Source organism: Crocuta crocuta, unplaced genomic scaffold, assembly GCF_008692635.1.
Source record: "Crocuta crocuta isolate KB4526 unplaced genomic scaffold, BGI_CrCroc_1.0 scaffold52, whole genome shotgun sequence".
NCBI classification, from domain to species: Eukaryota; Metazoa; Chordata; class Mammalia; order Carnivora; family Hyaenidae; genus Crocuta; species Crocuta crocuta.
In genome coordinates this window covers 145,525-158,306 of record NW_027528617.1, presented here as the reverse complement: position 1 = coordinate 158,306, position 12,782 = coordinate 145,525, and the positions used below count along the sequence as shown (strand labels likewise).

At 40.4% G+C, this 12,782-nt stretch overlaps 1 protein-coding gene and 1 long non-coding RNA gene across 3 annotated transcripts in view; one reads left to right on the top strand and one right to left on the bottom strand.

The window, feature by feature from the left end:
* ENPEP (glutamyl aminopeptidase) overlaps nucleotides 1–9,274 on the bottom strand; it is an 84,035-nt gene extending 74,761 nt beyond the window's left edge. For both annotated transcript variants that reach the window (XM_077755003.1, XM_077755004.1), the window contains exon 1: nucleotides 8,646–9,274. In XM_077755003.1, the coding sequence (XP_077611129.1) occupies nucleotides 8,646–9,274 (629 nt within the window). The remainder of the gene's footprint in view (nucleotides 1–8,645) is intronic.
* LOC144224158 (uncharacterized) overlaps nucleotides 1–10,898 on the top strand; it is a 24,246-nt gene extending 13,348 nt beyond the window's left edge. Inside the window, exon 4 of the long non-coding RNA XR_013332969.1 lies at nucleotides 10,836–10,898. This is a non-coding gene — a long non-coding RNA (uncharacterized LOC144224158). The remainder of the gene's footprint in view (nucleotides 1–10,835) is intronic.
* The last annotated feature ends 1,884 nt before the right edge of the window (nucleotides 10,899–12,782 follow it).

The window sequence follows — 12,782 nt, the reverse complement described above, 5'->3', positions numbered from 1 at the left end:
GGGGGGGGGGGGGCGCATGGGTGAGAGGAGGGATAAGACGAAATGTTAACATTGGTGAGTCTGAGTAAAATGTTTCTAGGAGTTCTCTACTATTGTAATTTTTCTGTAAGTTTGAACTTCTTTTGAAATCATAGTTATCCAAAAAACCCTCAAGAATTTATTCTTCAACAGAGCAATTCCTGATTAGTTTTGTGATGATAATAGCTTAGTCAATTGAAGTTTCTAATACTGTTCAGACTGTAGAGAATTGCAAACACATCAGGATAAAGAAACCTGCACACTTTCCCAGGGTACTAAGGTTTTACAATAAGCTCCACCAAGGTCCAACCCCATGTTTAGTCAGCTGCCTTTTCTTCTGAATTCTTCTGGCTTCCAATTTCTTCCAGAGGCAGAAGAAAAGGAAAAAATCACTCTCTGCAAGAATGTTTCAGTTTAGTCACACCTCAGAAATAAACCAATTAACTAATTTGGGAATAAGAGTGGATAGGGGGAGAGAGCGAGAGCGAGTGAGTGAGAGTGAGAGAGAGAGAGAGAGAAGGAAAGAGGGTACAGGGGTGAGGAGGGAGGAAGGAGCAGGATTCCACTGTCCTAAGCAATAGCCATTGGTAGATTTTCAAATGCTGTTTCAGTTTCTGCTCTGGGTGAGAGTACATACCTACCCCTCCCTCCAAACCCCCAGCACCACAGAGATAACTTTTAGTTGTTCCTCACCTTCTCTCTTTAAAAGAGGTTGTGCTTGATTGTATGCAAAAAATCCTTCCCTAAATTAGGGTACCTCAGAACTTGCCTTTGGAAACAGAACAGAATGGTGTTGACGGTGTCACTGTGCAGTGTGTTTGGTCCATTTTGGTGGTGCTGTTAGTGAACGTTAATCACGCCAAGTCTAGCTCGACTATAGTGACCTGCACTTACTAATGTAAGGTAAAGTGACACTTAACCAGAAGGGCTACAAAGTGTGTACTGTTTTGTTTCAAAGTACAGAGCCAGTTATGATTTCATGAGGAAAATCCTCTTCTAAGGGTAAAAATTCTTAGATTCCAATCCTACCAAAGCCCCTTAATCTGTGATCTTGTGCCAGTCACAAAATATATTGATTCTTAGTGTCCTGATCTATTAAATCTGGTTACCAAAGCACATCTGTCCCTATCACAGGGTTATGTGGGGGTAATAAGGGATAGATTACATGTAGTTATATATTTGAAATTCCCTTCATACTTACATAATGGGATTAGGATACACCTCACTCTATTTTCTTTACCTCTAGAAAAAAGGCTAGCTATACTTTATGTTAATGCACTTTCCACAATGAACAGACTTCAAAATTCATTCATTAAACAAGAGTATCTTGGGGCGCCTGGGTGGCTCAGTCAGTTAAGCGTCCGACTTCAGCTCAGGTCATGATCTCGCGGTTCATAGGTTCGAGCCCTGCAACAGGTTCTATGCTGGCATCTCAGAGCCTGGAGCCTGTTTCAGATTCTGGGTCTCCCTCTCTCTATGCCCCTCCCCTGCTCATGCTCTCTCTCTGTCTCAAAAATAAAAATAAACTATATATAAAAAAAAGAGTATCTGTCTTGAACAAAAATACTTGGTCTGTAAATACTGTAGGCAACATAACAATGTTTTTCAATGGTAACTTGTTATTGTTCTCATGAACTCCTGAAGAACTTAAAAGCCCGTATTTAGGGCACCTGGGTGGCTCAGGTTGGTTAAGTGTCTGACTTCGGCCCAGGTCATGATCTCGCAGTTCATGGGTTCAAGCCCCACATCGGGCTCTGTGCTGACAGCTTGGAGCCTGGAGCCTGCTTTAGATTCTGTGTCTCTTTCTCTGTCTGCCCCTCCCCCACTCACACTCTGTCTCTTTGTCTCTCAAAAATAAACATTAAAAATTATTTTTTAAAAGAAAAAAACCCTATTTATAGATGCTAAATGCCATCCAAAGGTACTGAGGTTTTCTGAATATATGCAAATTTTAAACAAGGCATATAAGATGCAAAGCAATTTTAGATCATACCTTCTTTAGGGAGGTTTTATTTGGTGATTAAAAAAAAACCTCTTCTTTTTAGAATCAGATGTGTTGTGCTGCAAATTAATGGGGAAAGCCTGGCTAGGAGCACAGTATGCTCAGGAGTGACTCCTGAGCATGTCGTGAATAATTATAACGCCAGGCGAATGTGCTGAGCTAAACCATTTTTCCGTAGGGGACTCTCTGTGTCATGCTAATAAGTCACTTACTAGACAAGCACATTAAAAATACAATTCTGTGTAGCTTATTAATTTACAAAAGGGAAGAAATCCCTGTTACCTCAAGGTGACTTTAGAGGAAGCTAGAGGAAGAGGAGGCGAGGGTGCAAGTAACAGACCAGTTCTCTCTGAATCAGCTTGAAAAAAATTACTTGATTACCTCATAAATCATCCGGCATGGTGTTTCCAATGAGGACTCTCAGGCTATGCTCAGCAATTTAGTAACTTAAACCAGCAAAATAAATGCGAAGGTCTGTGTGAAAACCTTAAACAAAGGCCTTCTGATGGAGACGAGGCAGCCACAATTGCTAAGAGTCTGAGCAGACTAAATCACAGACTGCAGAATTAAATAGGGGAGCTGATTAGCGCAGGACAACCCATCGAGAATATTCAGACTCCAACATATTTTTATGGTGGTTTGAACAAACCAGTTAATTATCTTTTTAAATGTATCATGGTTTAGCTTTTTTTTTTTTTAAAGTTTATACATTTATTTTTGACAGAGAGTGCGTGCGCACAAGTGAGGGAATAGCAGACACAGAATTTGAGGCAGGTTCCAGGCTCTGAGCCATCAGAGCAAACACCGACACGGGGCTCAAATCCACGAACCGAGAGATCATGACCTGAGCTGAAGTCAGACACTTAACCAACTAAGCCACCCAGGCGCCCCACCAGTTAATTATTTAAATTAATTTTCCAGTTGCTTTTTTTTCTATGTAGAAGACATTCAAAGTCAAGTAAAATTTGTTTCCTTGCTCCGAAAATAAATTACCATGCCCCTGCAACAAATAAACAAGACCAAAAATATATTCTTTACTGACAATAGTTACACTGATAGCTCAACAAATCAGTCTAAGAATAAAATGAACCGACATACAACTAAAATTTCAAGATCTAACCTACAATGAGTATACACCTCCATGCATGTGAGAATATATCACACACACACTTATCTAGGACCATCTCAGTGGTTTCTTTTTTGCCATGTTTCCACTTAATTCCTAATGTTTCTCATAAGCCCTAACGTTGTGCTTCAGACTTATTTATCCAAATGTCTATTTGACATGTCTTCCTAGATGTCTGATAGGCATCTGACAACAAAGTCGTTACCTTCCCCCCTAAACCAGTTTCTTCTATTCTATTTCCAGTACCAGTTAAAGGTGTGAGCTATCAGATCAGATATCCGTGGCATACGAGACATATAACTAACTCATTCCTTTCCCACAGTCAGGCAGTCTGCAAATCCCGACCATGTCACCTCCAAACTATTTTCTCCATTGTGTCCCTTTCTGTCTGTCCAGAAATCACTGTTTTACATGATCCCCATCTTCTCTTTCCTGGATCACTGCAATATCTCCCATATGCCCACACATGGACTTAGCTCTTTCCTTCACCATCCACCTAAACAGTCACCAGTTAGTTTTTCCTACAGGCCTGCCATTAGCTAGCCTTCCTTCCCCCCCACCCCGCCCCCGCAGTGGGACTTCCAGAGTTATCTCCAGCTCACCTCTTCATATAAAACTCTCCTACAAACTAATTTCTCTTCCTCACTCTGCTCTTCTGACTGGGCACCTTTCCTTTTTTACCTGCTTTTATGCTCTTGCTTGCTTCTGTCTTTTGAAATCCCACCACTATATCAGAATTCAGCATCGATCCTAGCAATGCATTTAATGCCCTGAAAACCCAAACTAGACCCCGTCTGTCCCTCTTGTAAATTCGAATTGTAATTACTGTTAATTCCAATGATTCTCAGTCCTTGAAATATAAAGACGGCAGTCCTAAGTTAAAAACAAAAGCAAGATTTTACCAATTCCTCTTCCTTTGGAAGAGATGTGGAGAAAAGGAACCCAGGAAAAATGTCCATCCTGACGGAGTGGAAAGACAGAGATGTTACTGGTGGAAGTTGGACTCTATAATGGGAAAATGGCTCTGGCTATGCAGCATGTCCCAGCATGTGCCAAAGGACACTGGCTGTGTGAGAGCCTATGTAAAAATGCTTCTGTATATTCATTCAGTAATATCAAAGTACTCACTGTGTGTCCAAGAGAGGGACAGCCCTACTCTTGGGGACACACAGAAGATTTCACAGTCTCGTGTATTTGGGAAACCACCTACTTCACAGCAGTCTCTAGAGATTCGTAATGTACGTTATTCTATAAAAGTCTCTCAGAAGTCCCATCGTTAAAACAAGAAAAACATCTTTTTTGTTGTTGTTGTACTTAGTGTTATTGCCCAAACCAATTTGGCCACAGAATCCCTCCCCTGCTTTTGTTCTGGAAGTATCTATTAATATCCTATTCAACTAGAACTCCGTGGAACAGCAAGCTGGGAAATGCTGTGTAAGAGTAGCTCAAGCCCTGGGAAGGAAATGCTGACCCTTGGAGAGAAGAAAACAGTATACACTTTGGGGATGCGAGTAGAGGGCAGGTCTGTTTGGGAAGAGAACAACTGGAAACACTTGCTATACGATACAGTGTATAGTGAGGAGGGTAGTGGTGGTGTGGACAGAAAAACATTCCAAAGGTTCCGACCCTTTTAAAAGCAGTTTCTTCATAAGTCAGGCAGAGAAGGACAAATATCATACGTTTGCACGTATAGGAGGATCAGGAGGAACCTAACTGAGGAACAAGGGGGAGAAGAAGGGGGGAAATGGTGGGGGAAAGGGAGAGAGGCAAACCATGAGAGACTCTTGCATGCTGAGAAACAAACTGAGGACTGATGGATGTGGGGGGGAGTGGGGAGATGGGCACGGAGGAGGGCACTTGTGGGGATGAGCACTGGGTGTTATATGGAAACCAATTTGACAATAAACTATTTGTAAAATAAATAAATAAATAAATAAAATTTTAAAAAAACAGTAAAAAAACATAAAAAAATAAAAGCAGTTTCTTCAGATCATAAGGAACAGAGCAGAGCAGGAAAAGTGACTTTTAAAGTTTCTCAAACTTTCTTCTAAGCCTTACTACAGCCCTGTCCCTAGAAAGATGATATGGATATTAATGCCAGGGAGCTCTAAGCTGGCTCTACCTTCTTCTCCAACTCTCCCCTTGCCTTTGAATTCAAGAGAAAGCAGCCCAGAGAGCTGGGCTCTGTGAAGTTCAAATTCAAGTCTTGGTTGTATTTGTGGAAATCAAGTCATTTTGGTTACTCCCAAGCACATTCGCATTGAGTTTGCATTGTGGTCGCAGCAATAATATCCCAATGATAATATGCAACCGCCAGTACTCAGTCCTGGAGTTGAATTTCACAAGACAGAAGAGTCAGAAAATATAATTGGGCTGCACACTTAAAAAGCGTACTGCTGTGATGGTATTTTAAATTGCATGTGCATCAAATATCATGTGGCTCACTCTATAATATGAAAGAATGGTGCTGCTCCCAATGAACTCACTCCTGCTTCCTTATACGGGCACCGCGGATGAGAACCCCCACAGGCCTGCACTGTCAAAATGTTACTTAGAGGCTTGAATTAAAAAATGTATGGACTTTCCTCACATGCTTGAAATATTTCAAAGCAAGATAAACAAAAAGGGTTCCATTTAGCCCAACTGAAGTTACCGAGTATGTGCCAGAACTGTTCCCAAACCATGTACGCAGTACAGAACTGGCAGCATCCTGTGTAACGTGAGCGTCAACTGCTACCAATAAAAGCGGATGACCTCAGGCTCCCGATCCTCCATGGAACCCACCTGAGCGCAGCCCTCTCGCTAATCTTTCTGTTACTTAGGTTTGCTGAACAATCATGACAGCCGAGTTTCAGAATATTGGCTCTTGGGTATATATTTTATGGTAAAGTTAACTGGCCAGTAAAATAATCCAGAGTTGAATGAATAATACACATTTTAGTACATAGTGCTTGTTTAAACTTGTGCAGTACAAACAGAAATTTATTAAAAGGATGTTGTTCCATATTTCTTGGCCTTCTTGTTGATATAGAATTTTTATAATATTTTGCTGGCTTTACTCAGATGAAAGTTCTATTGTTTTCTCAACTCAAGAAACAATTTTCAGGTCTTAGCAATAATCACTTAAAAGTTTTGACTTGTTTTCACTTCAATGAATTTTTAGAATCTCTTGAAAGTGCGTGAGTATTCTTCCAAATATTAGGCCTTTCTCCCACAAACTGGAAACTCTGAAATCACTAATGAAGGTCAGATAAATAGGCACTGTTATTCATCATCTGCGGAAAGGAAATTTGGGACAGATCTTCGAAATTAAGTTTGGAGACACACGCACACACATGCGCATGCCTTATATCAGTATACGTGTGTATACATATACATCTGCATACATACATATGTAGTCTGGGCCAATCTCCTAGGAAGTTCCCTATTACATTTTAATAGGTGTTTATTAAAAAGGTAAAACGGTAGGAGAAACTCTAATTCCCAAATTTAATGGAAAAGTTGAATAAATTACATTATATTCATATAATCAACAATCATGTATCCATAAGTCATCTCTAAATCATGCGAAAGTGTAGATATAGTCTAAAAACTTGTTACACGATACTATGTACAACATAATGCCCTGTTTATCTGTGTTCAGAAAAAATACCAGAAGAATATCTGCTTAAATATTAACAATGACTTACTTGAGTGATAGCAATTTTCTCTGGCTTCCAACTGTTTTGCAGTGAATGTGTGTTATTTATGAAATAAGCAAAATAAATGTTACAAGTTTCTTGATATATTTGTACTCTTTGACCCAGCAATTCTATTTTATTGATCATATCCTACCATAGGGAAATAAACAGATATATACTTAAAGGCTTACTTACAACTATGGCCTTTTCTGATTTGTTTATTATAATACTGAAAGCACCATAAATGTCCAGTATTAGGAAACAGGTGTTAAAAAATAATTGTGCTTTCATGCAGAGTGTTTAAAATCAGATTCTTGAGAATATAGAAGAATGAGAGGAAATGCTTATATGAAGTTAAAAAGGTACGTAGATACATAGACATAATATAATTAAAATTTGATTGCCTAATAAATATTTATTAACATGTTACCAAAGTTACCTCTGGATGTGAAAATTCTCTTTTTCCTTTCTTTTGATTTTCCATCTTTATAATCTTCCATGCTTTCATTATTTTTAATTTTTATAAGAAGAAAAAAACATCAAAAAAGAAGCTTGTTTTATTACCAGCGAGACTAAGATATAGTATCTATATGAGCGTGTTCTCTTCAAATACTTTTCCAAATTATCATTTCTACTCAATTTACTAGTGTACCTCACAGTAAGATAGGGATACTTAAACACTTCATTTTAGTCCCTGGGTCTCTCTGACAAACAGTAGGAAGAATTTTGACCAAAATTCTTTTGGTTTACTCTGTTTCATAAGATGCTTAAAACAACATAGGGAAGAGATATTCAGCAGGTGGGCCCCAGACTCACATTTCTAAACCTTGACACTAAAGTTTCTTAATCATTTACCTGTCAAGAATCCACATAAGCAAGGTCAAAGCAATTTCAAGCTCAGTGATACCTCAGTATAGTTTCCCTTCCTGATGCAAGGGCCACACCCAGAGTGAAGGTTGTTTTTTTTTTTTTTTTAATTCATTGAGAGAGTTTATGCCTTTAACATAGTTCTGGTAATAGCATCTGATTGTCAAGGCAAGTAACTATCTTTACTAAAAACAAAAGTACAAAACTACGTATATCAATTATTTAATATATTTTTATGTCCTTAATTACTTAACATATCTTTCGTGTTGCAAGGGTTATTAGCGTTACCATTGAATATTGCAAGATGAACAATAAGCCCATGGATTTATCCATGTGCTGCCACTAATGTGTGGACTCAAGTTTATTAAAACCTTCTCTGCGAAACACGGTTCTGGCCATTACTAGACAAAGACAGAATCCTGCCTTCCTTCTTAGACAAAGACACAAAGACAATTCCTTGGATTCTACGTATTCTTTCAACATCTTTTCTCAAACAAAATACTCAGAATTATGACTGACATTTACTAAGTTTCACTTGAATTTAGTGTAATATATTTTTAAAAGTTCAGTTTAAAACCATTGTCATACAGCCCAAGACTATAGCAGTGAAATTTACCGAACACGTATATTTTAAAAATCTGAGGAGTCTCTACATTCTGACAGGATGCAGTACATTATGATTTTTCCTGATGAAATAAGAGACTTGCACTGTTTTTTTTTTTTTTTTTGAGCTCCATGCAGCGCATTCAATACTTTCAAGTTTTATGATAGGCTTTGAAAATATAACCGGGCGTGGGTTTTGTTTCCCAGGTGACCCGGCAGAATTGAAACCAAGTTTAGATAACAATCAGACCAACGAAACAGCTAAAGAGGGGAGAGTGAAAAGGAAAGGGAAAGAAATAGAAAACGAATAGGTCAGCTGAGGGTAAAGCCAGCAAAAATTAATATTTACTTGATCTGTCCGTTCTCCACGTATGTCGTTCTATAAAACCCCACGAGCGAGCCGTTCAGCCAGCCGGCGAACTCCATGGTCAGGAAGTAGACATCCTGGCCAGTGCTGGGTGCCAGCTCTTCTCCTGCCTCCACCACCACATACTCCTGCTTCTTGTACTCGAAGCACCGCCTGACTTGCACCTGCTCCCCGGACGGCCTCCTCAGCTGCGGGAGCCGGGTGAGCCGGGTCTCCCGCAGGTGCAGCCACAGGTGCCGGGTGGGCGCGCTCACGTTGATGGAGATGGTCACGCTGCCTGTGTACGTGTCCTCCTCCATCAGGGGCTTCACCTGCAAGTCGTAGTGCACTGGGTTGATGAAGTCCGGCAGCCTGAAGTTTTTCCAGTCTCCACTTTCATCTTCGCTGGCAGGGCAGACCCCCTGGTCCTGCGGAGGGCTCTCAGTGGAAGGAGAGTGGGAAGGAGTCGGAGCTGTGTCCTGCCCAGCGTCGCCGGTGGAGTCATGCGACCTGGTCAAGCCCACGGAAAGTCCTACTATTAATCCGACCCCCACCACCACCGCACAGATAATAGCCACATGTTTTGTTTTAATGCAGTATCTCTTGGAGTCCTCTCCCTCCGCAAAGTTCATTTTTGTTTCCAAAGTCAGATATTGCACGTGAAAGGATGTTCAAGTTAACGAACTAACGTCAGCTGACTTCCTTTTTAAATTGGAAGGAATTCCCTGGCTTGGCAGCCCGAGTTCGTGGTTTCCCACACCCCTCTCTGGCTCCTTGCGGTCTTTCCTCTCCCCTCACGGTTCCCAGCGGCCACTGAAGGATGACGGCGGAAACCAGGGGGTGGGATAAGGGCTCCCGAAGACAGGCTGAGCTGGAGGGAGAGGACTGCGGAGAAGACTGTCACAGCTCCCCTTATAAACAAGGCATCCGCACCCCACCCCTCCTGCTCAGGAGTGAGTTAAATATAAAATAGGGCTTAGCTTATCAGGGAGCCGGAGGATGAGCCTTTGCCAAAGCTCTGTCAGCAGCTTTCAGGGAGAGGGCGTTTGGGAAATGAAGTGTGCCTGTGATAGAAAAACTCAACCTTTGCCACTGAGTCTATGGCTTCTTCCTGTTGTGCTCACAGTCTCTCTCTCCTCACCAGAGGGCTTCTTGAATTTCAGCTCTTTAATCAAGTCAGCTTGCCAAAGAAGCTGTTTTCTTTTTGCTTTCCCCCCCTCATGTTAAGTAAACATTCAGACTCTGCTTTTACTGGAATCATACCCTGGGCTTGTATGTTCAAAGTAATACATAAGTCCGAGGACCACTTAGGTACTCAGTAACTATTTGTTGAATTGCTGGGTTAGCAAAGCATAGCCAAGTTACCCCAAATTCGTTAATGCTGGATAGAAGGTGGGAGGGGAACACAAAATTAGACAAAGTAGTTCTGCAGCTGAAAAGCATAAAAAGGGGAAAAAAAGGTAGAAAATGAAAGGACTGAAAGTACAGAATGGCAAGGAAGATGAACTGGTTAGGTTAGATAACTGAACTGGTGTAGATAAACTCATCTCTGCAGTTTGCCTGTGAGTGAGATTGGCTTCTTTAGACTTCGATGTGTAGATCATGTTTGGAGCAGATTCCAGATGTGAAATCTGGCTTGTTGGGAGATCCATTATCTGTGCAAATCTATCGCTTCTGAATGATAAGATCAAGATGGAAATCACAGCAGAGACTTGAATGCTTACGGGTAGCTAAGGTGGAGACCCAGAGCCATCTCTAATAATAATGATACAATACTAATTATCAAAAATTTGAGAGCTTTCTATGTGCCAAGCACTATGCTAAGTACATTATCAAAGCTATTAAGTCTTCCCAACAACTCTATACGGTTGGTACTATTTTGATGCCCATCTTAGAGATGGGAAGACTGACATTTAAAGAGATTAAGGCACTTGCTCAGGGTCACACAATCGGTAAATAGCAGAATTGGAGCTTGTACCCAAGTTGTCTGAGTCCAAAGTCCATACATCTAACTAACTACACTGCCTCCAGTTTCTACAGAGGAGAGATATTTAGGGGTTAAGTAACTATGAAAAAGTTGGTAAATATTTCCCAAAGTACAGTTCATGGAGATTAATAGATATACTTGCAGAGCAGACAAGGCTGGCTTAGATAACATTAAGAATGCTCTTTTACTACCTTCTATTCTTTCAGAGCCTCCAGATGGTAACATACATTGTGAATCTCCAAACGGAATATACTATTGAGTAATTTCTACATTTGATTGATGAAGATTTTTAGCAAGGTAACTTTTGTGGGACTTGTGTTCTGTGGAACACCCTGAGAAATGGTACTTCATACTGTTCCAAATTACCAACGAAACAAATGGGGGGGGGGAGGAGCAGGAAGACTTTAAAAACAAGAGAGTCCGTTTTGCCCTGTACATTTCTATTGTTTTCTTATAAGACAGTAATAATAAAAATAGAATTATAGGGAAGAGGGATATATTTTTCTAGATTACAGGTTCATCTTGTACTTGTTAACTTCGCATTCTGAAGCAATCTGAGATTTTAAATCATAGTGTGTTTAATTTTGGCAAATCAAATCCCCATGTTTTAGCTCTCAGGGGACGTCCTTTTTACTGGAAAGATCACCTGCCATGTCATCAAATGAAAGGGAAAATGTGGATCATATTTGTCTCAACGTAATAACTAAAATGAAAACTGGAAGAATGTACATAAAAATTGTGTTAAACTGGAAGCATTTCTAAAGACTCTTCACTGATGCAAACACACCTGAAGCTCCTAAATTCAGCCTCATCTAGAAAGACAGCAATGTTACCACCAGGCCCTATGCCAGTGCTAGATTGAACAGAGTAGATAATAGGCTTTGGGGATACAGGGCACCTAAGGGAGCTGAAGAATAGTCAACTGCTACAAAAATCTCTCCCCTCTTTTGCCAAAAATTCCACCATATGGGATCTATTATTTAAATCAATATTTTTGATAGAGAAAACAAACTTTAAATCTGTGTATGCAATATGTGTGTATACACACATGCACACATTTGTGTAAATTTTGAGTCTCAGTCCTGGTTCTAACCACAGAGTCATAGAATCAACCTGTAAGAGCTGCCTAGACCCAGTGAAGGGCACTACATCTTATCAGTATCACGTCTTAAAGGGTTGCCTGATGTTGTAGATGTAAAACATTCAGCCAGATAAGTGGGGGTAGCAGAGCCAGCATGTGCACTGAACACATCTAGGAGCAAATTATTAGGGTGTGCTAAATATAAAGCCCCTAGTTTCATAATTTGATGACACTGCACTCCGTTGCAGCATCACTTGGTATCCTTCTTCTCATTGACACTGAAATGTTGAGTCTGTAGCAGAAAGCTCTTGATCTTGAAAGCCAGATCTATCCTCAACAGCCACTGATGGAGGATGGAGAGAGAGAAAGAGAGAGAGAGAATCTATTTCTACAAGGAGACCAATCAACCATCATAGGCACTCACCTAGATTAAACAGTTTACTCTGGAGAATCTTGTGTAGAAAAATCTACATTAGATACAGGTAACTCGAAAAGACTACCTCTGGTCAGTTTCCACTCAGCAGATTCAAGTCAGTGGAGTGAATGCAAAGCCATTCATTATAGATCCAGACCACATTCTCCCTGAGTGTGTGTTATCATTTTGTACCCAAAGAAGTTAAGTCCAATATCTGTCCCATATGTAGCATAAATGTTTATTGATTGCTTGTCAGATAAGTGAATATATAAGTAGACTGGAGGGTAGAGGACACCAAGAATCCAGAATGGGAAGCTTTCATGGCCATAATATGCCAGAAATGTTGAGATAAAATAAACTCAGTTCAAATTTCAAGAATGATTGGAAAGAAATTCCCTGGAGGTGAGGACCTGGATATCATACCTGATCTTGAAGTCCCTAGGTAAAGGACTTCCTGGCTAATTCCTTCCCATGGCAGGTAGATTGATCCAAAACACCCTCTGTAATACTGAATAAACAATGTGTACATCCCTTTTCCGCTTGGAGCTTCAGTTTAAAGCTTCACTGTCAGGTCCTGCAATTACATGTACCTCGGAGGCTACTGGGCTGTATATGGACACAGGATGCTGCCAGCTCACTGGAGAACTAAGAACAACT